The sequence below is a fragment of the Agelaius phoeniceus genome, chromosome 17, assembly GCF_051311805.1.
Source record: "Agelaius phoeniceus isolate bAgePho1 chromosome 17, bAgePho1.hap1, whole genome shotgun sequence".
NCBI lineage: Eukaryota > Metazoa > Chordata > Aves > Passeriformes > Icteridae > Agelaius > Agelaius phoeniceus.
The window spans coordinates 7,422,610-7,449,528 of record NC_135281.1 but is presented as its reverse complement, the minus strand read 5'-3'; the positions used below and the strand labels follow the sequence as shown (position 1 = coordinate 7,449,528).

The window sequence follows — 26,919 nt, the reverse complement described above, 5'->3', positions numbered from 1 at the left end:
AAATGTAGTGAACTAAGAGAGTAAGAAAAACCCTTTGAAAACTGGAAACCCTGGAATAACCAGAAGGGAATAGTCATGACATAAACAGCAGTACATAAAATACTTCTCAGAGCAGCAGGGAGTGAGATTAGGCCATGATTGGGTGAGGAAGGTCTGTCTGCTGGCACAGACCCATGAGAGCATTGGGCCATCCCTCTGTGATGGCCATGGAGGAGCTCAGAGCAGACATGGTTCATGTTCTGGGCTGGGTGCAAATCTGCCCTGTACCAGTCATTTAGCTGCTTGTCCTTCCAAAAGGAGATGATCATACAGGTGCTTCTTTAACTTTTTCTCTCTTGGCTATTTAGAGGAATAAGATTTCTGAGGCTGGGTCTATGCCTTGGGATCCATTGCTCGAGTAGGGAAGGAGCAGGGATCTCAGACTGAGACACTGGTGTAACTCACTGAGAGCTGGTGGCTCTGCCTGCTGGTGAATCCTATGGCCCACAGCATCCTGCATTCCTCCCAGGAGCCAGCACTCTTCTCTGCCCACAGCTGGTAGGGAAGAACAGGGCTCAGCCACTGTGTCCACACTGGGCTGGCAGAGCCCTTGTCTGGGGAGCCCCAATGTGCAGGGCAGCCCTGTCAGCACATCTTACCCCTCCCTGTGCAGCCACTGCACACCTGGGCAGCACTGAAACCCAGGGCATGCTGCCAGTACAGTGCTGGGAGCAGAGGGCTGTGTGCAGGGCCCCAGGGAAATGCTCCCGGGTCAGCAGCCAAACCCGGTTTTATTTGATGTACACTCTTGGCACAAACAGAATATTTTGTTCTCTGACCAGAACACAGAGCTCTTCTCATGGAGCACTGTGAATTCCTGCTGCTCTCAGACAAAGTCCCAGTGATGCTGCACCTCCCTGACCCCAGGGTCTGTGGCCTTGGGAAGAGCTAGAATAGATAAATGGCACCATGTCTGAGGGCATGGGAGAGCACAGGACACAGAGCAGCCTTGCTGGGCTCATCCTGCCTGTTGCAGTGGTCAGCAGCTTCCCAAGAAGGCATCTGGTTACACAGACTCCCTTAATCATGGAAAGCAAGGAAGCTTGGCAAGGGGTTAGGCTGAATTTTTTCCCAACCATAGGTACAGCATGAGTGTACATGGGGAACTCTGAAGCTTGCACAGAGGATTCGCACAGAGGATTAATAACACGAGTTGGATCCCTCACTGTTCCAGAGCAGTAGTCCTCTTTGCAGACTTTGTGGAATAAAGTCATATAAAAGCCCATTTAGCTGACAGCACAAGTTGGAATCAAAATATTTACTTGTCTGCTGCACATGGGCAACAGGAATCCTTGTCTGGGTGCCAACCACCGGTGAACAATCAGCTGTTGGTTGGGTGGCTCTGGCATGAATTAAACTCTGACAGGGATGACTGTTTGCTTCTCATTTATCAGCAAACCCCTTTGCTCTTCAAAAGGGAGAAGCACAGCTGCCAACTCAGCCTGCTCTTTGATTTCTTCCAGCTGCATTCTCTGTCAGAATCAGAGGGACAAAGGGAAGAAGTACCTGTTTGTGGACCTCAGGACATCTCCTGCTTCCTTGCCAGTAAGACCTGAGCAGTCAGTCATGATCAGCTTAAGCAATACCTTTCCTCCTGTACCTTCTCATCCTGGCAATCATTTTTAGCTTTTTCTGTACATCTGACCCTTCCTAGCAATCAGGATAACCAATTTAATTAACACTTGCATGTTCTTCCCCTCTCTGAACACACTCTGAGCCCACAGAGACGTTATTCACGCTGTATCCCAGACAAGAAAGCTTTTACAACAAGGGATGATTTTTTGATGAAGCATGTGCTGGATGTGTGACCTTTGTGGGTTTACTCTGGAGAAGCTTCTGGAGTCCTTTAGACAAACAAAGCCCTGACCAAGCAGGATTTATATGTGTTTTGTAGCCTTTGTGCCCTGAACCAGCCGCCGTGCTTGCTCCTATCAGCAGCAGGTAAAGTGCTTCTTATAGAGACTGTGTGAGGGACTTTGGAATGGGCTGTGGGACCCCTTGGGAAGAACGTGGTGTAGGCAGTCTGCCACTGCCTGGGGACTCTGGTTTGCCATGAGATCCGAGCTGGAGATCTGCTTGTATTTGTTTCAGCTGCAAAGAGGTAATTGTCAAGTGACTTCTCTCTTGTGCTGTCAAGTGACTTCTTTTGCAAGAGCCTTTGGACAGAAGGGATTTTGCAGGAATGAAAGATGAGAAGGTGCATGTCTATGATGGGCTTCCACCAAAGCCTTGGAACTAGACTTCGGGGACTATTAAACACAAAATTCATTTATTTTCTAAACTGAAGTGGTTCCCTAGGGAAAAATAGAAAAAAAAAAGTTGTGGGCTGAGACTCCCACATATCTAGCTGGGACAAACCTTTTGGACAAGTTTGGCACAGAGGCAGAGGAGATAAGGTCAGTGGAAAGAAGTGACTGGGAAGGGGGAAGGGATGAGCTCGTGGAGTGAAATTGCCCAGAAGCAAAGCACAGCCACTCACTTTGCAATGAAAAGCTTTATCATCTCTGCACAGATTAGTGCAGCTAAAAATAGCTTCAGCTCAAAGTAAACAGTTTTGTGAGTGTGCTCTGCCCTGCTGGAATGCCAGCCCCGCACAGAGCCACCGTGCCAGCAGCCGCAGCCGTGTCCCCACGGTCCCACCCAGTGCCAGGGGGGCTCCCCCAGCCCTGCTCGGCCCTGCCCGTTAATGGGGGTGACCCTGGAGGGGGTCACTAATGAGTTCAGCCTCATTACAAGCTTTACCGTGTTTCACTTGTTGAACCTTTCTGGATGAGCAACTTCTATAAAAACAAAATGGGTCTGAGCACGGGGTAATTCATTCAGACATCCCAACACCCACCCTCTCTTCCCTAATCAACAGCAAACTGTGTCCCTCCCTTGACAGCAAAAACAGTGGCTTGTCACTAAAGCTGCTTTTACTTGTTGGTTTCTCTTCTCATGAATCTCCAAGTGAAGCTGTTATTTGATGGCTTAAGAAATCCACTCTTGCCTTGGGGAGCCCAGCACATCAGTGAAATATGTTCTGTGGGGGTTTTTTGGATCAAAAATAGTTTGTTTATTTAGAGTATTTATTTTACGAGAGGAAGTCTGGAAAAAACAAAAACGTGTTGTCCCATTTTTTCCATGCGTGTCTTGTGCCATTCCACATTTCCTTGCAATCTTGATGACATCAAGTGACACAGAGACCTCAATGCCTGGGAAAGGCAGGGGAAGCTGCTCTTAGGTGGGGAGGCTGCGTGCAGCCACCGCGCTGCTCCAGCCCTGGCAGCACGGGCTTCTCGGGGAAGCCAGGCTTAGGCTGTGAAAACATTCGGGTCAGAGGCAGGTCAGAGCCTTCTGAAGTGACAGCCTGTCTCCTTGGGCTCCACAGCTTCCCAGAGTGTCCTTTGTGCTGCTGCTTTTCCTGGCTGTCAGGCAGCGTGCAGTCCCGCACAGCGGTGCTGCTGCAGGCTGGGCTGCTTTACACTCACCCTTGGGGATACTCTCACCTCATTCTGACATTTGACCTCTAAGATTGCTTGGTTTTGTCCCTCTTCCAGCTAAGGGTTGACAGCCAGCCTGCAGGGCAGCTTCTTGCTCTTCCCTGAGCCGTGCTGTCCCAGAGTAGCAGAGGTGGCACCCACAGCAGGGGCTGCCAGCCAGCACAGGACCATCCTTCCCCTGGGGCATTGCTCCCTGTGTCCCTCTCTGTGGCACAGAACTAAACAATTCACAGTTCCCTGCAGACCAACTGCAAGGTCAAAAGCAGCAGAGCCAAACCTGCAGTTGTCCAGAGTGGTAATGGCATCACCATCAATCCTGGACTGCGCAGGACAGCACAGTATGAGGCAGATGGATACAACAACCTCACCAAAAAAAACGTGTGAGTAAAGCAGGGGCCACTAAAGGCTGATTGTGGCTGCAGCTGAGTCAGTCAGCTCAAGGCTGTGACACCACCCATCTCACAGGGTGAGCCATGCCAGCAGCTCTAACATCTGCCTGTCACCTTGGCATGAATGGTGGACAAAGCAGCAGGAAAAGAGATGGTGAGCATGAGCAGCAGCTAGAAGTTAGAGTAAAATGTGCACTATTGTAAAATGTCAGCTTTTGCTTAAGAACAGGAAGACTGAATACACTGAAAGCCCTGCATTTTTATCCTAATAGATAAGGCTAAGATTTCAGGCAAACTCTTTGGCATCATGGGACTGCCACCCCTTTTCCCACTTTCAAAAAAAATACAGTCTGTAGAAAAACTGAAACTGCATTTTTTTTACTTAAAATGAGTTTTGATAGAAAATGTTTGACTAGTCCCTACAGGAGATGGTGTTAGATGAGAAAGTCACTGTAAGGACACACAAGTGTGTGCAGAAAAGGATGGACTTTGTTGTAGATGCTCTGGGGGGCTTGTTTCCAGGACCACACACAGGATTGGGAGCTTTGAACAAGACAAGACATGTCTTAATTTAGAAGTACATACACTGAGCCCCTGGCTTTCCAAAGGACTTGGCTGTTGCCATTGTTCTTTGTTGTCTGCTCTGTAATGGTACTGGCCACATTCTGCCAAGAAAATGCCTGGGTAACTGGGGTAGCACTTGCATTCTTACCAGACTTGGCCTCCAAACCCTGTGCTCCAAGTGTTAGTGTGGAGCTATAACCTTCTGGATCCTTTTCAAATGTCAGCTGGAGGAAAGGGAAAACTGCAGCCTTGGCCAGACCAGCAGAGCAGTCTCCTGAGGCTGTGCTGGCCCTCCTCCCTCCCTGGCAGCTCATGAAGACAGGCAGGGCATTGTGGTGAATCCCTTACTGCTACTTTTGGGTGAGCAGCAGCAATGTGTGACTCAAAACAGCTGGAGAGAGATGAGTTCTGCCAGGCAATGCACCTCAGGAAACCAAGTGGGCTTCTTGGGGCTGCTTCTGAACTAAAAACTGAGTTGAGTCAGGAGGCTGCACCAGGTTGGTTTGGGGATGCACAGAGCATGGGTGTGTTTTGCTCTACTGAGGTCCACTCCCCTTCATCTGTGCCACAGTATTGTCATCAGGGTGTTTCCTGTGCTGCTTGCTGCTGTTGTTGGTGGTTTTATCTCTTCCTCTGATCCTGTGGGTATCTTTCACAGCAATCACCACATTTTTGGCCACACACAGATTCTGGCTGGAGGTGGTGATGGCAGCAGAGGTGGAAAAGGTCCAAGTGTGCAGGGTGGTGCCAGGGTGGGAGGAGAGGCTGATGCTTTTCACCTGGCACTGAGTGGCTCTGGGTCCCATCTGTCATAGGAGAGCTGCAGGAATGCAGAGATGCAGCTTCTGTGCCTGGCTGGTGCTAAGTGAGACAGTGAGTTGGGAAAGTGCTCCTGGCTCACATCACTCACTTTGCATGCAACCTGAAACAAAAACTCACCTAGCTCAAGTGGGGGCTGGATCCATTCCTTGGCAAACACCCTTTGTGCTCCCCAGTTGAGTTATGAGGACCTGAGTGTTCTTAGGGCAGGGATGGAGCAAATCTTTCACTCTCTCAGCAAAGCTATTAGCACTAATGAGCCCTGTCCCAGGCAGCAGTGTGCACATTCCTGTGTGCTCACACACCTTCCCTCCTCACTGGTGGGGCCAGGCAGGAGCTCAGGCCCAGAGGATGACTGCAACCTTGATTGTTTGGTTTCAGCCACCCAGTGGGGTCTGCAAGGCTGATGGGACACCAGGAGGTGATGCCAGCTAAAGGGACATTCCTCAATCCATGTGGTACCATGTGGTACCAAGAGCATCCAAAATTTCCTCTTCTTCTGTAGACCCCGAGCTCCCTGAGACCTCCCAGGGCCTGCTTCACACAGCAGGGTGGTACAAAGGTGTGGGTTTTAAATAGGATACTGCCTCTGCACCTTCCCCCTTAAATCCAGGTGCTGTCACCAGCCAGCTCTGCATTTCACCCCCAAATACAGCTGGCACTCAGGGGCAGATGAGCTGAAATACTCCTGGGATTTACTCCATGGGAGGCAGAGGAGCAAGAAGCACTCCAAAACAACATAAAGCTGGGTTTTTCTTGGGAGGCACAAAGGTTTTTCTTGGAAGGCACTTTCGCCCTGCTACACCTGGTGGGATGGCTCAGGCTGCACGGGGTGTGATGGTGTCTGTGGCCATCCTGGCGGAGAGGATGAAGGGTGGGATGCAGGTGGGAAACCTGGGGGAGCAGCAGGCAGGAGGGAGCGCCCGGCAGCCGAAAGCCCAGCGCCGAGCATCGCAGGGAGGATGCTCGGGCACACGCAGCTGCCGGGGGATGGGGTTACAAGCCGAAGCTAAACAAAGATCGCTGCGAAAAGGAAACGGATCCCTCCTGCCGACTGTAAGGTAGGAGCCGAGCGGGAGCCGCTTGACATCATCGGGCAGAGCATTGGATTACAGCAGGCAGGGACTGACTCGAGGGGAGGAGAACACGCCCCTTGGCCCCACAAGTGCAACTTCATTTAGCAGCTCCCGGCAGAAGGAAACTGCGAGTCTGGAACCGGCTGCGAGGCTCCTGGCCGGCTTGGCTGCTCGCCACAGCGGGCACAGAGGGCAGGAGGGTGGGATCCAGCCGCGATCCCTTCTATCCATCCATCCGTCCATCCATCCATCCCCTCCTCGGCGGCGGGACCGCGGGCCGGCAGCGCCGGGAGCCGGGGCTGTAAGTGGGGCTGTGCTCGCTGTGCTGGGGCGGGGGGGGACAGGGACACCTGTCCTGGAGGGCAGCCAGGAGCTCTTCTGGCCGTGCCACCAGCGGGGTTTGTTCGGAGATTCGATGAACTTTTACCCAGCCGACTGCGAGCGGCGAGGGCTTTGGAGCCGGCAAACCGTGGGCTCAAAAAGCAGCGCTGCCTCCCGGATTTTGAGCTGTCGGGAGGGAGAAGCCGCTCGCAGGCTGATGGAAGGGAGGTGGCGGCTGCTCCGCTCGGGAAATAACGCGGTTCAGCGAAGGGGTAGCGGGGAGAGAGGGCTCAGAGCATAGAAATCACAGAGCGCCGTGCATCAGTGACCCCCGTGGGGATTTCTGGCCTCATTTCCAACATGTGTCCGTTTGTTCCGAGCGGTTTGCCGGAGGGAATCCCTTCCAGCACGGGGGCTGCTCTGTGCTCGCACGGGAGCGGGACAGGCGCCCGGGTCCGTGCTGGGGGCGAATCGGGGAATCATCCCTCGGGATGTCAGGGAATCCATCCCTGGGGATGTCAGGGACTCCATCCCTCGGGATGTCAGGAGCCGGGGGCTGCCCGGACTCCCCTCGCAATCGCGGAGCTTTGCGGGAGCAGGCTCGGAGACTTGCCGGCATCCGGCTTTCCAAGCAAATGTTTCAAAAGGCAAGACTTGGGATAAAAAAAGAACTGCTGTGTGGTAGTATTCTCAAGAGGCTTTGCAAATTCCTCCACCTCGAAGCTGTGTGTCTTTCCTCTCTCTGGATTCCCCTAAGCAGCTGGTAGTGAGCCTAGCCGTGGTGGGGAGCTTTCACATGCATGTAATGCCTTGGCCCCAAAGGCGTGTTTGGGAAATTTCCCATTGCTTGGAAGGGGTGAATGGTTCTGCAGACCAAGAGCCAAGTATAGCTGTGAACCCAGAGGCAATGCCCTGGGTGGCCGTGCTGGTGACTCAAGCTGGGAGGAGGACAAGCTGGGGTCAATGAGCACAGACAGCCACAGTGGGATGCAGTGCGAGGGTGAAGGGACGTTTGTGGGGTGGGTATGGCTTGATTGGGTGTCTGAGACTCTCCCATGGTGACAGCCCCTCAGGCTCTGGGCTGTTTGCTCAGCGTGCCCAGCTTGGTCAGTGCGGGGCAGTGCTTGGCTTCAGAGACTCTTGGCTGGAAAGAGCCACCCTGCTAACGTGTGGCCACCCAGCTGAGAAATTGCCACCTTTCAGCCCTTGTGAGCAATGGTGTTTAAGAAAGAAGGATCCATGAAGAGATCCTCAATGTCTTTTATTTGTTTATAATGCAAATGCAGGTTAAATGGCCATTTATAAACATGGATATACCAATAGAGCTTAATGTACCTTGGGCACAGAACACAGCATTGAGTCCTTCAGACAGAGTTCCACAGGGATGTGAGCACCCCATGCCATCGTTTTGGGGGACACTTTCCACAGAGTGCAGACTCAGATGCCTCAGAGAACTGGAGATCATTAGCTACAGTACATGGGCAGCTTGGTCATGAGGAGATGAAACCCAGGAATGTTCACAGCTGTGCATCTTCCAACCACCTGGCACTTCTGTACCAAGGCTGATTCTGAGGGGTGTACAGGCTCATGAGGAGCTAGGATGGGGAATTTTGCTTTTTCCTCTCATTCCAAAGAAAAATCATTGTACTTTTGATCCCACTCAGAGGAATACCCACAGGCACACAACCTTGCCACCCAAAATAACTATGAAAGACGTTTTCCAAGCTGCTAACATTTCCTGATCTCCCACATTTCAGAGCCAGTTCCTGCAGCACACTACTGTGCATTAATGCCTCCAGCCTGTCTGGGCACCCAAGCACCAGCATCATTCCTGTTTTACATGGGTCTCACACAAAGCAGATGATTTCCCTGGGCTCACACAGGTCTGTGGCAGAATGGAGGGTGAATCTACAGAGCCAAAAGGAACAGCAGAAGCTTCAACCTGTTTTTTTGTTTTGCCTGTGTCACCCTGTTCTGATTGCTCCCATTTTCACATTCCAGTTGTTTCTCCACACCATTTTTCTTTAATGTCACCAAAGCTGTTTATATGGACTGAAAAATAAGTTTTCCATCACAACACCCATTTCAGAGAGGATGAGAGGGGAAAAAGCCCATTGCTTCTAGTTATCTTCTGGTCACGACTAGAAAAAGACAAGTCATAAGGGAAGCTGCTCCCCAGGCTTGCCAGCAGCCAGGGAGAAGGGAAAGGTTCATGTGTTCATGGGCCTTGTCCCAGGCTCCTCATGGTGGCAGTCAGAGAGGCTGAGATCACTCCAGACCTTGCCTGGAACCTGCAGCACAAGCAGGAAGAGCAGCAGTTGGACTATGAACTGCCCTGGGCCCCACTTCAAAACTCTCACTCTCTTTGAGCCCAAGGGAATATGTACTTTACACCACCCATTTCTGGTTTCCACAGTGAGCTCCCCAGCACTTCCCCTCCCAGGAGAGCCCTCTGGGCCAGGTGCTCTCTGCACAGCTCCTCCATGCAGGCACATTGCTGGTCACAAACCCTGCTGGGGAACTCCCTGGCAGCACCAAAATGCCATTTCTGTTGATATTTGCAATGATGTCATAAGCCAAACATATCCCCACCACAGCGTCACTGACTTTACTGGAGTTAGTGTTCCCACAAAGTGTAATTAATCTGTGGTGCTCATTGCCATGAGATACCAGTGGAGCAAAGAGCTCTGAAGGCATTTTAATGGATATCAGGTAGTTATCTCAGTAACAAAACAATCCTGGCTATGATTAAGAGGATATTGCACTGTAAGGATTGTAACACCTCCTGGTTCAGAGTCATTAGAGACTTATGAAAAGCATTCCATTACAATTAGAGGTTTTCTTGTACGTCTGAGGCCGGGGATGCCAGCTGCTGCTGGAGACAGGGCACTAAATGAGGCAGTCTGGCTGCTCTGGGAGGGCCAGGCTGCTGCCCTGCTCAGCCATGCAAGCAGCCTGGTGTTTACCCAGCAGCCAGGAGACACAAGGACAACCTTCTCTCTGCTGCTGTCACCTTGCTGGAAACCAGGAAGGATTTCCTCCCTGGATCAAAGCAGCACCACAACAGCTGTTGTGTAGAATAGTCTTGAATTCTGCCAAAAAAACATTCTGGGGTGGGTTTTTTTGGAACATGCATTCATTTTGAAGCAATGCTGAGAGAGCTGAGGTTGTTCCATGTGTTTGCTCCTTTTGGGTAACAGCTGATTGCCAGGGAGGGAATCTGAACCTCAAACATGTGCAGTCGTGCACATTGAATAGGACAAGAGAAAATGGTCTTAAGTTGCACCAGGGAAAGTTTAGGTTGAGTATTAGGAAAAATTTCTTCACCAAAAGGGCTGTCAAACACTGAAATAGGCTGCCCAGGGAAGCAGTGGAGTCATTATCCCTGGGGATACTAAAAAGATGTGTGGATGTGGCACTTAGGGACATGCCCTTAGTGGTGGACTTGATGACCTTAAATATCTTTTTCAGTCTAAATTATTCTATAATTCTGTGCTGATGCCCTTGTAATTCATCCTGATGGGCTATGGATGCTTGTCTAGCCAATGAACATTTCCACTAGGGTCTCAATCCGTGGTACCTTGATGTGTTCCAGGACTAAACTACAAAACAAAGTGTTCTTTAACAATTCACTGTAGCCCATCCTTAGGTGGCACCAATCCATGTGCCACCATAAAAGTTCCAAACAGCTTGGCCTTTGTGCTGAGGGGCCTCTGGAGCTCTGCCCATCACCCTGGGAGCAGCAGGACCAGGTGAGCCAGAAGAGGATGAGCCTTTGGGGATGGAGCTTCAAATCTGCAGACTCCAGATGCCCAAGCAAGGACCATGGGGAGGAACATCTAGGTAGAGCCAGGCCTGCAGGGTTGGAAAACCAATAGCAGCTGCTAAAGAGTTTTTGTCTCCAAAATCAGCTGGTTTTGAGAGAGAAAATGGGGCTTTCCCATCATGTCCCATCACAAACAGGGCTGCTCAGTGCTAACTTCTACTTCAGAGCATCATTGCTGCTCCAGTTTACTTTAAGCCTCTCTTGGCAGAGGCCCACGTGTTTTGAGATATTTTGCAACACTGCTCAAGTGCAGGAGGTTTAACTGTTTGGGCAGTGGAACACATAAGCCAGGGCAGGAAGGCAAAGGAGGAAAATAAAGACTTGTGGATTTCCAAAGCTGTGTTTCTTCCTTCCTGCTTTTGTTTGGTTGTTTGGTGCCCAAAAAGGGCAGTGCATATTCCCAGAGTTGTGGGAATACTGTTTCTTTTCCGGTCCAGTGTTTCCAGTAAGCACTTTGCTATAAATGGGGTTAAGACTAACAAAAGTTTATTGTTAAATCCCTGTGTCTTTGTTTAGCTCCTGTCATGATCATAATTAGCATTTTCCACTTCTGCAAGCCTGTCATCTGCAGAGCTGAAAGTGCTTTAAAATATTTGAAGCATCTAACAGGGGGAGGGAGTATTAATAGCTCCATTTAACAGATGGGCAAACTGACACATAAAAGCAGCAAGTGCCCTGTCCTTGAAGCAGGGCCAGAGCCAGCAAGTAGTCAGCTCCAACTACAAAGTTTTGAAAGTGGGTCAAAAAAATAAAGAGAAAGATTGGAGATCTGTCCCAGTTTGGAAAATGATGGGAAATAGTTCCAGTCACAGTGGTACTCAGCCCAGATGGACCAGACAGATGAATTGCTGGATGAGCTACTGCTTATATGGTTAAGTGGCTCATCTCTTGATTTCTGTTCTGCTAACATTTGTCCCTGGGACAAAGGGAAAAACACAGTCCATGATGTTCCAAAATAGTCAGAAAGCTGAAACAGCTGCTAAAATAAGCAAGTGTCCTGTTGGCTGGGCTCTGCAGGTCAGGGGATTGCAAAGCACCCACAGATGCTGAGGCCACAGAGGAAATGTCTTTGAGCAGGGCCTGGGGACAGCAGGAGGAGGCTCAGCTGTGCACAAACAGCAGAGACCCAAAGAGCTGGACACAGACCCAGCAAAGCGACCAGAACCAGATTAAACTTCCCCTTTCACCTCAGAGAAGCTGATATGGGAGTTTCACTTCTTTAAAGAGCTGCAGAGCAATATTCATTTATAGTCTGGAGGCAGCTGCTGGTCCCTGCAGTGCAGGTCAGGACATGAGCTGTGTCAGTGCTCCCAGCACCTGTGGGAGGGCAAGGAAAGCAGCAAAACCAAAGAGGATTTCTCTGTGCTGGACTTTCCATGTGCTTTGACACCACAGCCCGAGTCCATTAGCACAAACCCTCCTGAGGAGGCGCCATTGGAGCACAACATCCCAGAGCCCCTGGGCTGCTGTGTCCACCAAGCCAGGCTCCGTCTGAGCCTGCTGGGCAGAGCCCTGCCACCCCTCTGCTGCTCACACAGAGTGGGAAGAGCAGCTGAGCTTTGTGCTTCCCAAAACAAGCACAGAAAATGTTTTCTTACTTTTTTTTCCTTCTTCTTTCCCAGAAGCTGTTGTCCTGCTGTGCATGAAGCGTGTTTGAAGTCATGTCCAGAAGGAAAGTCCTCTAAATCAGGTAGGGACTCACACTATGGCTCATAAAGCTTTTATTCACAGGGAAATATTGCAAGCAAATGGGTTTTTTCCTTCCTGTAGCATTGAGTCACTTGACCTCCCCTCTGTATTCTGAATTACAAGATGCTAGAAAGCTGCTAAGAGGAAAAAAATACCAACAATTCTGCCATAATGACTTTCCTGCTGTATTATCCACACGTCCTTGTACCAAGCCACGTTGCAGCTCTGACTCCAAGCAGCCCCAGTGCCAGTTGTGCTCCATGGCCTCTCCCTGCCAAAGGCTGCCCAGATGCTTTGCAGGGGAATGTTGTTTGGATGTGAGTTCTGTTCTGTGTGTGGAGTCAGCCCAGCAAGTCCAGGGAACCCCCAAAGCTCAGCCTTTCACAGCTCCAGCAGAAATGGCAAATCCTCTCTGTGGTTTCACCGTGGGCTCCTGTGCTCAGAGCATTCCTCTGTCCTCAGATCATGGCACTGCTTTCATTTGTCCTGTGCTTGGCCTTGCACAGAGCTCCCAGGGCTGTTTGGGGTGAGCTCTGCAGTGCAGGAGCTCAGGAGCTCCCTCCTCTTGCAGGTGTCTCAGTTCATCTCTTGCATCCAGCACCTTCCCCATGTGCTGCAGGCGCCCTGGGTCTGCCCAGGCTGCACATGAAATACTTGGCAATTGATTTTATTGGGAGCTTTCCCTTTCCTGAGGCTGGCAAGGATCACTGAGCATCCCCAGGGTAGTGCTACAGGCACATCTCCAGCACTGCTTCAGCTCAGGTTTGGGTGTCACATCCCTGGGGACTCAGGCAGAAAGGTTTACCCTGCCTGCAGGAAGGATCAGGAGCTGCTGTCACCTGACACAGGTACAAGGAAACTGAAATCCAGCACAGAAATCTTCAGCAAAGGAGGTGTGCAGGCCTGCAGAGCTGCTCCTGCCCAGACAGGGCTCCCAGCAGGGCAGCACAGCCAGAGGGGCTCCTGATTCCCTTGGGTGACAGAAGCCATGGAGACACCTGGGGCCTCAGCCACCCCTCACTGCCAGCCTGCTCTGAACCCCAACACTTCCCTTTTCTGGGGGAATAGCCCCAAAGACAGATCTCCCTCATCCCCCTTCCCCAGCCAGGGTGGGGGTCCCAGCAGTGGAGCAGACACACAGGGCAGCCAAGCCCAGGGAGCAGAGCTAAGCCTGGCTTTGCTAACCAGCTTCATTCTCTACTGACACTCTGAAGAGGTGCCCTGGTTATTTTTAGGCACCTGGGAGCTGCCAGGGCACCCCAGGAGGCTTCAGAGCCTTTCTCTCAGCCCCTTCCACTGCTCTGAGTCAGGAGGACTCTTTGGATGCTGGATGCAAATTCCTGTGGGATTGTGCAAGGCTCACTGAGGCAGAGCCAAGGCAGGTGGCTGAGTCTCAGCTCCAGGCACCCTGCTCTGAGCAGAGCTTCCCCAAGCAGCAGCAGCAGCCAAACCTGCCCAGTTACAGCCCTCACAACTCTCCCCAGACATGCCAGCCCTGCTTTCCCACAGCAGCAGAGCTCAGCTCCTCAGATCACAGAGAAGAGCTGGACTACATAGCTCTGTTTCATTTTAGGCAGAAAAATAAGGACTCATCCTTGCTCATCTCTGTCCTTGTAGAGAAGTCTCTCCCAGCCCAGAAACAGAGCTACAGCACCAAAGGCTGCTGTGACTTTGCCTTCCTCTCACATGTGCTAGAAAACAGCCCCAGGTGCATCTCCTCAGCACTTGTTTGACTCCTCCTTACCCAGGGAAGCCTGCAAGGTATTGGGGAGCTGCTGCTGGGGTCGAGCATCCCTGGGCCAGGGATTCAGGTGGGGTTTTAGAGGGTGATGCTCACTCAGAGGTTGGTGCCTCTGAGCTGTGGGACTGCTGGGGATTCTCCAGCCTTGGAGGTGGAATCCAACTGTTCCTGTTCTTCATGAACAGTCTGGAGGAAGGCAGGAACCCAAGCCTGAAGGGGATCCCCATTGCACAGGAGTTCAGCCCAGGGCCTGGGTGTGACAGGGTGATATCACAGGGATATATATATTAAAAAAAAAAAAAAATATATATATATATATATACATATACATGGGACCTGCCTGCCACAGCAGCTAGGGGACTTCTGCAGCTGAAGGGCCACTGGTCTGTGGCTTGTCTGCTTTGTAGCTTCAGGCACGAGCAGATCTTCCACACAGCTGTTCATGCAAAAATGTGTTGGCACATAAAGGCAAATAAGAAAGAAATTGTGAGAAAATAAAAGTAATGGAGAAGGGACTCAAAGCCCCAGACTCCTTAGAGCTTTGAGAGGGTCCCTGCAGGGGACAGAGGGTCCTGTGGGTGCTCATGGCTGCTCTGGGTGAGGATTTGGCTCTCTTCTCTCTGCCATGCAAGAGCCACAGCTCTGTGTCCATCCAGTACAAGCCTGCCTTGGGGGGGTGAAAATGGGCAGGAAGAAACGTGCCAGCCTGCCATGTCCTGAAGGCCTGCAGGGGCTCAGGGTGCCTTATCCCCACTGTCACCCGTCCCTCAGAGCCATGGGTGTCTTCTGGAGGGGGACAAACCAGAGTGCCCAGATTCATTAGCACCTGAGGCTGAGAGAGGGGAAAAACAAGCTCGACCTGGGAACAAAACAAAAATACAACTGCTGTCACGGCAACTGTCTCCAGATGCACAAAGAGACCAATTATTTCCATTAATCAACTTAGCTAGAAGCTGCAGAAGAGGCTTAAGCTGCATCAAGGCTCGGTAGTGAGGGGAGGGAGGAGCAGAGAGGCTCCATCAAACAGTGATTCTTCCCATGGTGGAGGATTTTTGGAATAGATTCTCAGCCCCTGTGCCTTTGGAGGATGGACAGAGGGATGCTGCCTGCTGCAGGCATGGGGATGGCCAGAGCTGGGCACTGGGCTGCCTTCCTGGTGGGTGAGTGGATGGATGGATGGATGGATGGATGGATGGATGGATGGATGGATGGATGATGGATGGATGATGGATGGATGGATGGATGATGGATGGATGGATGATGGATGGATGGATGGATGGATGGATGGATGGATGGATGGATGATGGATGGATGGATGATGGATGGATGGATGATGGATGGATGATGGATGGATGGATGGATGGATGGATGGATGGATGGATGGATGATGGATGGATGGATGGATGATGGATGGATGGATGGATGATGGATGGATGGATGATGGATGGATGGATGATGGATGGATGGATGGATGGATGGATGGATGGATGGATGGACGGACAGGCAGCTCTCTCCCACCATCACCCACACATCCTGATGTTAACAGGAGGCCACAGGGGCTGAGCATTGCCCTCCTGCCTCCTGAAGCTCCCCCTCTCCCCGGGGATCAGAGCAGAGCACACAGGGACTCGCCCTGCCCCGTGCCCAGGCTCAGCTGGGAGTTTGCAATCTGGCTGCACCATTTCTTACAGCAGTGGGAAGCCAGGCAGTGGCTGTGAGGACGTGGGACAGCAGGAGGTGCCTTGGGACAGTGAGGGCTCTGCAGGGGGGGCTGTGCTGAAGGCCAGGAGGGAGGGGAAGGAGTTTGGGGAGCTTGGCAGAGCTAAATACAAAGTTTGTGAAGTCACAGAGGAGTCAGTCTAAGCCTAATCTTAAACACGGGGCTTAGCAATTGGTTATCAGTTCTACAGGCATGAAATGATCTTTATACTGTAAAACCAGGCCAAATGAAAAGAAGGGATCTATTTGTGGACACTGAACCTCAGCTGTATCTGCTCTCCTCCTGAAGGAATTAAAATTTTCCAGCAAGTCCTAGAGAATGCTGGAAGCTCTGTTCCTGCAAAGCCATTGCAGGGGCTGGAGCAGCTGTGATGTCTGTCCTGGCTGAATTTATCATATTTAGTGTAAGAGCCTGAGGGTGCAGAGTTATTACAAGGAATCCCACAGCAAAAGCCTTCCATAAATACAGATGTGCTGGACCCAGCTTGATGTCTCTTCATCCCTGAAGGCTTGTGAGGCTTTCCTGGGCTATTCCTGCCTGGGCAGAAGCTGCTCAGCACAGGAGATGGACATGCCCTGGTAGGAGATCAGGCTGCTGCCTTGCTCCTGTTTTCTCACCAAACCAGGAAAGGCAGAGCTCAGCAGTTTGGAGCACACCAGTTCTGGCCAGTGAGAGCCATCACCAGTGCACTGTGGAGAGCACAGGGCCAACAGGAAAGCAGGGCAGCTCTGTGTCTGCTGCAGACCCTGTCCCCAGCCTTACACAGCCTGTTGCAGCCAGACTGGGCTCCCAACAGGACCATCTTCATCCTCAGCTGCATTTCAGCTCAGTTTCTGGCCATGGATCCGAGCTCTGGTGCATGGGGATCATGAGACGTAAAACACAGTCACAAAATACCCCAATAACCCCAAAATACCCCAATAACCCCAAAATACCCCAATAACCCCATTACAGAGCCCTTCCTCTCTGATGCACATCCCCTCATGCCTGTTCCCAGACAAGACCCAGTGGAAAATTTGCTGAAATTCCAGCTGGATCTTGTCAGACAGTTGGTGGAAACCCCCTGACCTCAAGTGCTGCCTTCAGCCCTACGGGATATTTTTTCCTCCTCGCTGGATGTGACTCTCCCAGCAGGAAACCTCAGAGCAAACCCCCAGGGAGCACAGAAATCCCGGTGCTTCCTTCTTTGTGCTCTACCAGGCCCCCCTCTTCAGTAAACCATCGTGCACTGTAAATATTTTAAAAGCCCAGCAGGGCTGTGGAGTGTTTTGCTGTTGTTATGGATCCGGCCCCAGCAGGAGAGGTCTAAGAATAGTCCCTGCACCCTGGAATGAAAGGGCAAGGGGCACTGCACCATGGCAGAGCTGCAAGGAGACTGCACCACTTCATGCCTTGCTGGTGGGATGAGATGCTTGAGCAGAAAAAGGGGTCAGATCCCTGTTCCCAAGCAGAACTTTGGAATTTCACCCCAGAAACTCAGCAAGGTTTTGTTCAGCTTCGGGGCTTTACGACTCCAGAAGTTTGGGGAGTGTTAAATCCACTGGGCACAGATTATAAAATCTGGCCCCACTTTCCCAGATTTACTGCCCAGGAACCAGCAGGACTGGTGCCAGGCTAAATCCACTGGTGAAATCCACCAAGCAGGAGGGAGAGCATGTCCTGGGCTGGGCTGTGGGATGTGGGAGCCTTCTCCAACCAAAACCTGCAGCTCTTGGTCCCAGCTGCCACTGAATGGACAGCATGAGGCCAAAGCTGGGCTGCAGCCCCTTGGAAAGGGCTCCTGAAGCTGGGAACTGCCTGCAGCAGGCACAGGGGGGGCTGAGGGTGTCCCTTTCCCTGCCTCAGGTGTCCCAGGGACAGCACAGCAGGGAGGGCAGGGCTGTGCTGGCTGCCCCAAGGGACGAGGATGTGCCAGCAGGGGCCTGAGCTGTGCAGAGGTGCAGAGAACAAGGTGAGAAAGGTGAGAGGGGAAGAGCAGGAGGCACAAAGCAGGCAGGGGGAATTGGCTGAGTTCAGCCCAGCCTGCTGATAACCAGCACCCAAAATAGCCCTTCCTAGCAATAAGAAGTTTAACCTAGACAAGGGACAGATGCGGGATTGTGTGAAGGGTTTCCTTGAAACTGGAGTCAGGGCTGGGTGTGACTGGGCATCCACCCAGTCCCAGGGATCAGCCCTGGACACTGCTGGGATGGCAGAGCTTGGGCAGAGCCCTGGGCTGAGGGTCCCCTGCCAGGTGTGCCCAGGTCACCTCTCTGCCACTCTGACCTCGTGTGCAGGAACTGTTTGCTGCAGGCCCTGACATCTGTGCTGGGAAGGAGGCAAAGGGGACACAGGAATTAAATGCAGGCTTGTGGAACCCAGTGGGACATGGAGCCAAAAGAAATGCCTCAGTTTGTTCTACCAAAAGGCAGAGGAAACATTTAACCCTTTAATTTCTCAGCACCCACCTTCTAAATGGGCAAAACTCAGCCCTGAAATGAGTAGGGCTGGTTTAGCTGCAGCCCCCAGGGCTGAGCCAGCTGCTCTGTCAGCTGCTGGGTGATCTCCCTGGAAAATGCCAGCAAGCCCAGGTGCAGTCCAACAGCAAAACCACTCAGGAAGCCAAGTCCCCACCAGCAAAGCCAAGACTATTACAGCTCAGAATTTTTAGTACTCACAAGACACCACAGAAAAATAAGTCCAAACCAAAGAGCTTGGCAGATGGAGACACAGGAGCAGAGGCAGCTCTGGGGACTTTCCTGGTGTCAGTGGCAGCTTGTGAGGGGCTTCTTCACTTGTGGCCAGCTGCCCCAGGACAGGCAGCACCACGTCCCCATGGCAGAGGGACACTGCCTCCCTCCAAACAGCAAACTTTTGAGGATGTGCAAGAGGCAGCAGATCCCAGCTTCCCTGCCCCGTCCCTGCAGGCTGGCACACTGTGCTGAGGGCACAGGGGCTGTTTCTGTTACCACCAGCAGCAGAGAGGGAAGGGAGGGCAGGAAAGGCCCCTCTGGGGACAAGCTGAATCAGCTCTGTGAAGAGCCCTGGGGACATTTGCACGCTGTATGTGTGTGCCATGGGATTGTTCCTGCAGTTTCAGGCCTATCTTCCTGTCCGTGGGAGAATGAGAAACCAAAGGTGGGCAGCCAGCAGGTGATGCAGCTCCCTTTGCACGCCCTGCCACCCTGAGTGACTGCCCACAGTGGCACTGGACTGTGTAGGCAAGAGGCAAGGTAGTTCCTTTGCAGCTCCTGAAAGATGTTAAAAGCAGTCACTGAGTGAAAACCCACAGAACTGTGGGTTCTGTGCCTGGAAGTACAGAAATGCTCTTTGAAAAGTCAGGTTTTCCTATCACAGTCGAGGCAACTGCTCCCATCACCCTCTGAGCCCATCAGCTTCCCGGAGGAGGAGGCTGGGATCTCTCTGCAAGGGCTTTGAGAGCCACCCACCTTGAAAATCCCGGAGGAATCGCTCAAATATGAAAGTTTCGCTGTTAAATCTGCCTGTCTCCAGCTCTGTGCACTGAGAGCCGAAGGCAGGAGCCCTCCCAGGCACGGAAATAAATAAATCCCATGCGCCATCTCCCGGCCACCGGCTCGGGAGCCAGCGCTGCACACTTGCTGCTCTCTGCTTTTATTCAGGATCCCATCCCTTTCCCGTGAGAGGGGATACAATTATTGACAATTGTATAAATACAATTATGGCACAGCACTGCCACTACCATTGGCAGCTACATCAAGGGGAAAAGCTGCATCCCTGGGGCTGCTCCTGCTCCCCAGCTTGGAGGAACCTGCTGGTGCTGCCCCCGGGCCCAGGGCAGCAGGACTCTGGAGCACAGCAGCTCTGGAATGGCCTCAGTGCTCGGAGATGCACCTGGGCTTGTCTGGCTCGCTCCTAGGGAAGCCTCTTCAGGGACCTGTGAGAGCTTGCCTGGGAATGATGGATGCTTGTCCTGTCCTGTGTGGTGGTGTTTGCAGGGGTCCCAGGATGAGGGAGGAGATGAGAATGTTGACTCCATGTTTCAGAAGGCTTGATTTATTATTTTATGATATATATTATATTAAAACTATACTAAAAGAATAGAAGAAAGGATTTCATCAGAAGGCTAGCTAAGAATGGAAAAAGAATGATAACAAAGGCTTGTGACTGACCGAGACAGTCCAGACAGCTGGACTGTGATTGGCCATGAATTAGAAACAACCACATGAGCCCAATCACAGATCCACCTGCTGCATTCCACAGCAGCAGATAATCATTGCTTACATTTTGTTCCTGAGGCCTCTCAGCTTCTCAGGAGAAAAAATCCTAAGGAAAGGATTTTTCATAAAAGATGTCTGTGACAGCCCTGGGGAAAGGCACTTTGCTCACTGAGCTCACCCAGAGTAAGTGCCTTGTCCCAGGGGTGGAAGGAGAGAAGATGAGGAAAAACATCTGGGGCATCTCTTCCCAGGGCAAAGGATGCAGCTTTTCCCAGGGCTCCTCTAACAGGAGCTAGATGGATGCCAAGTCTGTACAGGAGACAGGTGGTGACACGAATACTTAGCTTTGGGGAAACAGGATCTCCTGCAGGATCTGGGTGGGCCAAGCCCCACATCCCACCAGTGAGCTGGAGCAGCACTGCCTGAGCTGGCATCTACTCCAGGAGAGGAGTCCCTGGGGCTGCCAAAACTTGCTGGGTTTCTGTGGGTTTTTGGTTCCTGCACCCTACTCAGCTCAGGAACAGAGAGAATCTGACCTCTTTCATCCCAGTTATTGCATCTTCATCTGCATCTCCTTTCTACTGCCTTAACATTAAAGTGAGGAGCGTGACTCCTGTTCAGGCTGGTGCCTGAATCTGCCAACAGATTTCCCTGGCAGGGAAATCAATATCAAGCAGGATTTGTAAAGGAAGCTGAGCAAACTCCTCTGTGGGTCATTAACTCCAAGGCACAAAGGCAGTGAATGTGCATTAAATGTGCATGAATTTGTTTTCACTGCACACGAGCGTTTCTAATGGGGGCCTGCTCCAAGCACTGCCAGCAATCAGCAGGGCTGGAGGCACATTTCACAGTGATCAGAGGCACAGATAAGACAGCAATTAATTTCTTGATTCCACACAGTAAAACAAAGTGCCAGACAGGGTACACAGGAACTGAGAGCTCCAGGTTTCCTGTGCAGAGGCAGTGTGTGCCAGCTCTGTGCCCTGCAGCCAGGATGCCCACAACACCATCCTGCACTCTGTGTGCTGTGCAAGTGCTGGCAAGGGGAGCCAGCAGCCAAAATGAAAACCCAGCAACTTAAGGATTCCTCAGCTGCACTCAGAGCTGGCTCACAGCAGAGCTGGCATGTGACAAGTGGCTGCTCCAGGCCTTTCTTCGTGCTGTGCACTTGGCACTGGCACAAGTCTGCAGTGAAGGGATCCAAATGTCTCACAGAAGGGCTGATTTTCACATGGTAAAGTGTTTATCTCACAGCAGCCCAGCCCAATGCTTCTTCAGTGACACCCAGCAGCCAGAGGAGGCCAGTACTGCTCCAAGCCCTGTATAAAATACCACCTAACACCTATAAAATATTCCCTGCTCCCCCAGCTTTCCAGTGGGTATCCATCATTTCCCATTACAAATTCAGGTTGGATCACCACCCCATCCCCCAAGCAGTGAGCCAAATCTGGCCTGGGCTCAAGGCTCCCATGGCATTTTGAGGAGGAAGCAGGGCTTTCTCTGTAATGCTTTTCCTGTAGGGAAAAGCTGCTGCAAGCGACCTTGTGTGCCCAAAGGAGAAGGCTGGAAACTCCCAGGAGAGACAAACACCATGTCTGCCTTTGCAGGAAGAAGGCAGAACAAGGCAGGCATCTGGGATGGGGCTCTCCTGCCTGTCAGAACCCAGGACATCCCTCTGGCTGCCCTGGAGGACTCGAGACCCTGCCAGGGGCTCAGAGACCTTGGTACGGAGCCAAAACCACCTGTGCCTTTGATTTTAGCCCATGGAAAAAGTTACCAACTTTGTGTGAGGATTTACAAGCCACAAGGGTTTGAGCAGAATGATAGTTAATTTGTCACAGGGTGAAAAAGTAGAATTTTGGGAATTTAGAATGGGCATTCAAGAAGCAAGATGGAGGAATCTAGGCATGTGTAGGGGGATAGACGATAAGCAAATAAAGATAGTGTAGAAAACAATCTTACCCCTAAGGAGTTGCAGCTGGGACAATTATCAAAGATCAGGAACAGACCTGACTTTAACAGGCCACAGCTGTGACCAATGAGAAGAAGATGCTATAAAAGAGTGGGGTGGCTGGGTGAGAAGGGAACTGGAGTTACTGGCTGCTTTGTGAAGGAGAAAGAGTCAGTGCTCTGAGGAGCTGCCCATGAAAAACACCCAGAAAGTTTGGAACTTTTCTGATAAGGAGACAACAGCATGGAACCCCTGCAATAAGATGACAACAGGTGTGTCCTGTCCTTCTTCTTGTCCTCCATCTTCTGCTGTGATGGTAACACTTTTGGATTGGTTTAGAATAGAGACAGACTGTCTAACATAGGTAATAGGTATTGGAAAATTATTGTAAATAGAGTACATGTAGTTCTTAGTATAAAAAGCTAACACCACCCAAAGGGTGGTCAGTGTGCCACAAACCAACCTGCCAGACAGATCTCAGCAGGTCAGAGAAAGAATATTAGAGATAAGAGAAAATAAACAACCTTGAAAAGCAGAACTGAGGAATCTTGACTTCTTCTTCAGTTTGGGGCTAAGAAAAAAGAGACTTTCTAATATCTCGAGAGATATCTCAACCACAAAAAACCCAGGACCTGCCCTCACCTGGCACAGTGGGTCACCCAGCATGGTGGGTTTCCCCACACATTGCCCCACTTGAGGGAGGTGGTATCTGATATTGCAGTCCCTGCTGTCAGAGGAACTGGAGCACAGTTACAGGCGCTGCTCTCTCAGGCTGTGACCTAAACCTGGAGGGAGCCATGCCCAGCATCCTGGGCCTCACAGCTGTGCTTCCTCCACAGCATTTTGCAAGTGACTAGAGATGCAATGGAGGTAGAGTCCAGCACCTACACTGACTTCATCTCCTGCGACCGGGCTGGCCGGAGGAACGCTGTCCATGACATCGAGAGAGAGGCCACCACCATCAGCATGCGCCAGCTGAGCCAGGACATGGGGGAGCTGGCTGTGCAGGGAGCAGGTGAGCTCACACACACAAACACACACCTGGGGGCCCAGCAGGGCAGCTGAGCACATACACACACACACACACCTGGGGGCCCAGCAGGGCAGCTGAGCACATGCACACACACACACACCTGGGAGCCCAGCAGGGCAGCTGAGCACATACACACACACACACCTGGGAGCCCAGCAGGGCAGCTGAGCACATACACACACACACACACCTGGGAGCCCAGCAGGGCAGCTGAGCACATGCACACACACACACCTGGGGGCCCAGCAGGGCAGCTGAGCACATACACACACACCTGGGGGCCCAGCAGGGCAGCTGAGCACATACACACACACCTGGGGGCCCAGCAGGGCAGCTGAGCCCATGCACACACACACACACCTGGGAGCCCAGCAGGGCAGCTGAGCACATGCACACACACACACCTGGGGGCCCAGCAGGGCAGCTGAGCACATGCACACACACCTGGGGGCCCAGCAGGGCAGCTGAGCACACACACACACACACCTGGGGGTCCAGCAGCTCCTGGCACAGGCTGGGAGGGCAGGCGCGAAATGGCAGCGCAAGTGAGCAGTGCTGTCTCCAGGAGCATCGCACTGATGCTCAAAATTAACATCTCATTCCTCAGTGCCTCAGTCAGTGCCTTCATACTCAGGTGGTGGGAGACTCTTCAGTGAACAGATTGGTCCCTGGTTCCTGGCACTGCATGCTCCAGCCCAGGCCCTTTGCTCACTGGTGCTTAAACAAAGCATTCACTGGCCAAGACCCTTGCCACCGCAAGTTACACAAGTTACACCTTAGGCTTTATAAAAATAATGTATGGGCAAGTTGTGGTTTGTTTTTTCTATTTTGGTTGGTTGTAAAAAAAAAAAATCAACCTTTAAATAGTTCTGGGATGGGGCTTTCCCAGGACATTATATATATATATATGTGTATATATATGTATATATATAAAATTAATGTATATATGTATAATAGAAATATATATAATAGAGGTATAATATAAATATATATTATATATATAATATCTATTATATCTTTGATATAAATAATAACAGAAATTACTTTCACACCAACAGTCATGTCCAAATCCCCCCCTTCAGCCCAAATGTGGCAGAGGCATCACCCTGCTTAGCATCTGCTGCCAGCAGGCTGTGAGGAGCTTCAATCCTCTGTCCAAAGCTGCCACTCTCATTTCACTAATAAGCAACACAACACAGACTATCATTACAAGAGGGAAACTCAGTTTTCCCCCTTACTTGCTTAATTCTCTAGCCTACAACCTGTAAATATAAAAACACTTTAAATACATTAATTACCCCACTGTACTTCTTTCAGCATGACCATACCAGCATGTGTCCATCCACCCATCCATAGTAAGCACAAATTGGAGCTGCTTTACCAGAGCAGCTCAGGGTCTGCTAGGCTGTCAGGACAGTTTTGGAGCACTTGAAATTTGGGTGAGTGCACATCCCTACCTTGAGGCTCCCTCTCAGCATTGCCAGGTGTGTTGAGAAGTGTTTGTACTCCAGGAATGTGGAGGGAGAGCCCAAATCTCTTAATCATAGAATCATAGAAAATGGTTTGGTTTGGAAGGGACCATGGGCAGGGACACCTTCCACTAGACCTCCCAGTCCAATCCAGCTTGGCCTTGAACACTCTCATGGATGGGTCGAGTATCTGGTCACAGGAGGGGAGTGATAGATCTTGAGGTAAAAATCTTTTGTCTCTCAGGATGAAATCAGCTACAGCAATCACTGATGGCTTCAAGTGTCTTCAGCAGGGTGTAACTGTGCTTTCTTCCCACTCCTCCCTTCTGCAGAAAGCCGAAGAGATGCCAGTTCTTCTGACAACGACCCTGGAGCAAGACCAAAGGGGCAGGAAAGCAGCCCCTCCCCATGAGAGCAAAAAGGGTGTGGGATGGGCAGGAGGAGGGCCTTGCTGTGAACATTAAACAAGGATTTGTTGAATCTGTGGACAAAAGCCAACCTGGAACAGCAAGTTGTCTGTCAAATGTCTCTGCTGGAACCGTGCTTGTGTAGAGAGACACAAGACACCTGCAAGGACTGGCACCTCCAAAAGACTTCTGCCCCCATCCCGAGTGGTTTAGAGCAACACTGCCATGGTTGTAGTGGTATGAGCCATTCTCAAGATGCCTTAGCTGTAATTTTCTCTTAGGGGAAAAACAGTTTCAGTAATAATAGACACACCAGATTTTCCTGTCCAAGGTACCTTCCTCCTTTGCAGATTTAGACTATTATTTATTCTGTTTCCATAGGTTAGAAATTTAGATTATTGGTTTTCCTAAGCCTCACCCTCATCTTCATCTTAGACCTGGCCTCTGGATTGTCCACATGGCCCCTCATCAGGCTGGGCAGTGGGGAAAGGACCCAGCCTGTCCTGCTGCCCTCATGTCAACACCACTCACATGTGCTGCTGCTGCTTAGCATCAGGAAAGGACCAAAGCACAGCTCTGTGGGGATCAGCCCCACCTGGAGACCCAGCAGCACCAGCCACAGGCATCTTTTTCTTCAGGTTTGAACACTTCAAGATTATTAAGGGGCGGGGAGAAACATTTTGCTGGTTTGACTGTTGAAATTCAGGCTTAACTTTGCAAGCTGATAGCTGAGATGATCTCTGGTAGGATCTCACACCCTTCTGTCTTTAAGGAGACATGTTTTGTGTTAAAGATGGTTTGATAAAACTACATAAGCTGTTGGAATAAATGACACAGCCTTCAAGCACTGAAGGTGTTTTTTTCTGCCTGGATGTTTCTTCTTCCTTTGTTTTTCCTTCAGCTGTGAGGTGGTTTCATAGGGAGACACAGAGCTGTGCAAGAAGAATCCCATGGATTTGGGTCTGTGAAACCCCAGGGGTTTGCAGCACACAGATTATAAAAGTCTGCCCCCATTTCCCAGGTTGACTGCCCAGGAAGCAGCAGGATTGGTGCCAGTGGGAAGAGGTGTTTCCCTCTGCAGCACAGAACTACAGGAGCATTGCTGGTGCTCCACTGATCCCAGTGGAGCAGCCTGACTGGGACTGGCCACCAGCACAGGGACAGGGCACAGCTGACCTGGGAAACTCCACTGGTGACAAATCATCTCCCTGCCAGCCTGCAGAAGGACTGAGTATTACGAGTCTGAGATTTATCAGCCTAAACAAGGCCATAAATCAGCAGAGAAGTGGCTGCCAGGCAGAGGGAGAATTGTCTGTGAGAAGTGATGGCCATGGGGGGAGCCCAGAGGGCCCCACAGCTCCAGCCCCCACAGGAAATGAGGATTTGGCAGCCAGGCAGGGGCCCTGGCTGCTGCTTTGGCAAAGGGCTCCTGGGCTGGCTGGGTGTCACTGCAGAGCCAGGGATGGTGGCCAAGAGCTGCTCCCACTTCCCGTGCCCAGGGGCAAACCAGCAGGGAGCTCCTGGCCCTGCTGCTTTAAGCCCCATTTCCAGCTCTCCTTACCACAGAACAGCAATTTTGGCTCATGCTGACACACACACAGAGCTGCAAGGCAGTGCAGAAGGACTGAGCACCACCCAGACCTCCAACAGTCAAATGTGGGCTAATCTTAGCTCTCCCTGGTCAGAAAATATCTGTTTCAGAATTATATTTAGGCAGAGGAGTAGGGAGCTGTTGGCCAGCTTCTCTCAGGGGCTGGGTGAGAGGCATCAGGTTCCCCCTGCAAGTGACAGCCAGCACAGCCACTGTCACTGCCTGTGCTGGAACACCAAGGGCACTGCCTTAATCCAGCCACATCCTCATCTGCAAAGCTGCTGAGCACAGGGATGCTCCCAGCCCTTCTTTCCAGCTGAACACAGAACTGTCAAAGCACTAAATAACCAAAAACCTTGGGGCAAGCACTGCCCTGCCCATGCTGATGGTGAAGCCCAGCAGCCCAGACTGCCCCTCTTTGGCTCTGAGCATCAACCAACTGTGCAAAACCCAGGAAACAGGAAAAAAAAGTGACCACTTTTGATAAACACCTGGAAAGTGAGATGTGATGGCATTGCTGCTCCAGCAGTGGTGCACAGCCCTTGTGTTACTGAAAGGAAAAGGACAGGGAGGCTGGAACAGCCTGGAGCCACAAAGCCAATGGGATGCTTGGCAAGGGAGAGG

General features: G+C 51.4%; 1 protein-coding gene across 3 annotated transcripts; it reads left to right on the top strand.

Moving 5' to 3' along the window:
- The first annotated feature begins 6,205 nt into the window (after positions 1-6,205).
- On the top strand, positions 6,206-25,576 carry PKIG (cAMP-dependent protein kinase inhibitor gamma). 3 transcript variants are annotated; one of them, XM_077187408.1, is made up of 4 exons: positions 6,206-6,354; positions 12,139-12,206; positions 22,635-22,810; positions 24,630-25,576. In XM_077187408.1, the coding sequence occupies exons 3-4, from the start codon at positions 22,660-22,662 to the stop codon at positions 24,707-24,709; spliced, it is 231 nt and encodes a 76-aa protein (XP_077043523.1). In that variant the 5' UTR covers positions 6,206-6,354; positions 12,139-12,206; positions 22,635-22,659; the 3' UTR covers positions 24,710-25,576. The 3 variants fall into 3 exon arrangements, with proteins under 3 accessions (XP_077043523.1, XP_077043524.1, XP_054500250.1); XM_077187409.1 differs by lacking the exon at positions 6,206-6,354 and adding an exon at positions 6,389-6,670 and having other exon boundaries at positions 12,142-12,206; XM_054644275.2 differs by lacking the exon at positions 6,206-6,354 and adding an exon at positions 6,389-6,670.
- Positions 25,577-26,919: the final 1,343 nt, after the last annotated feature.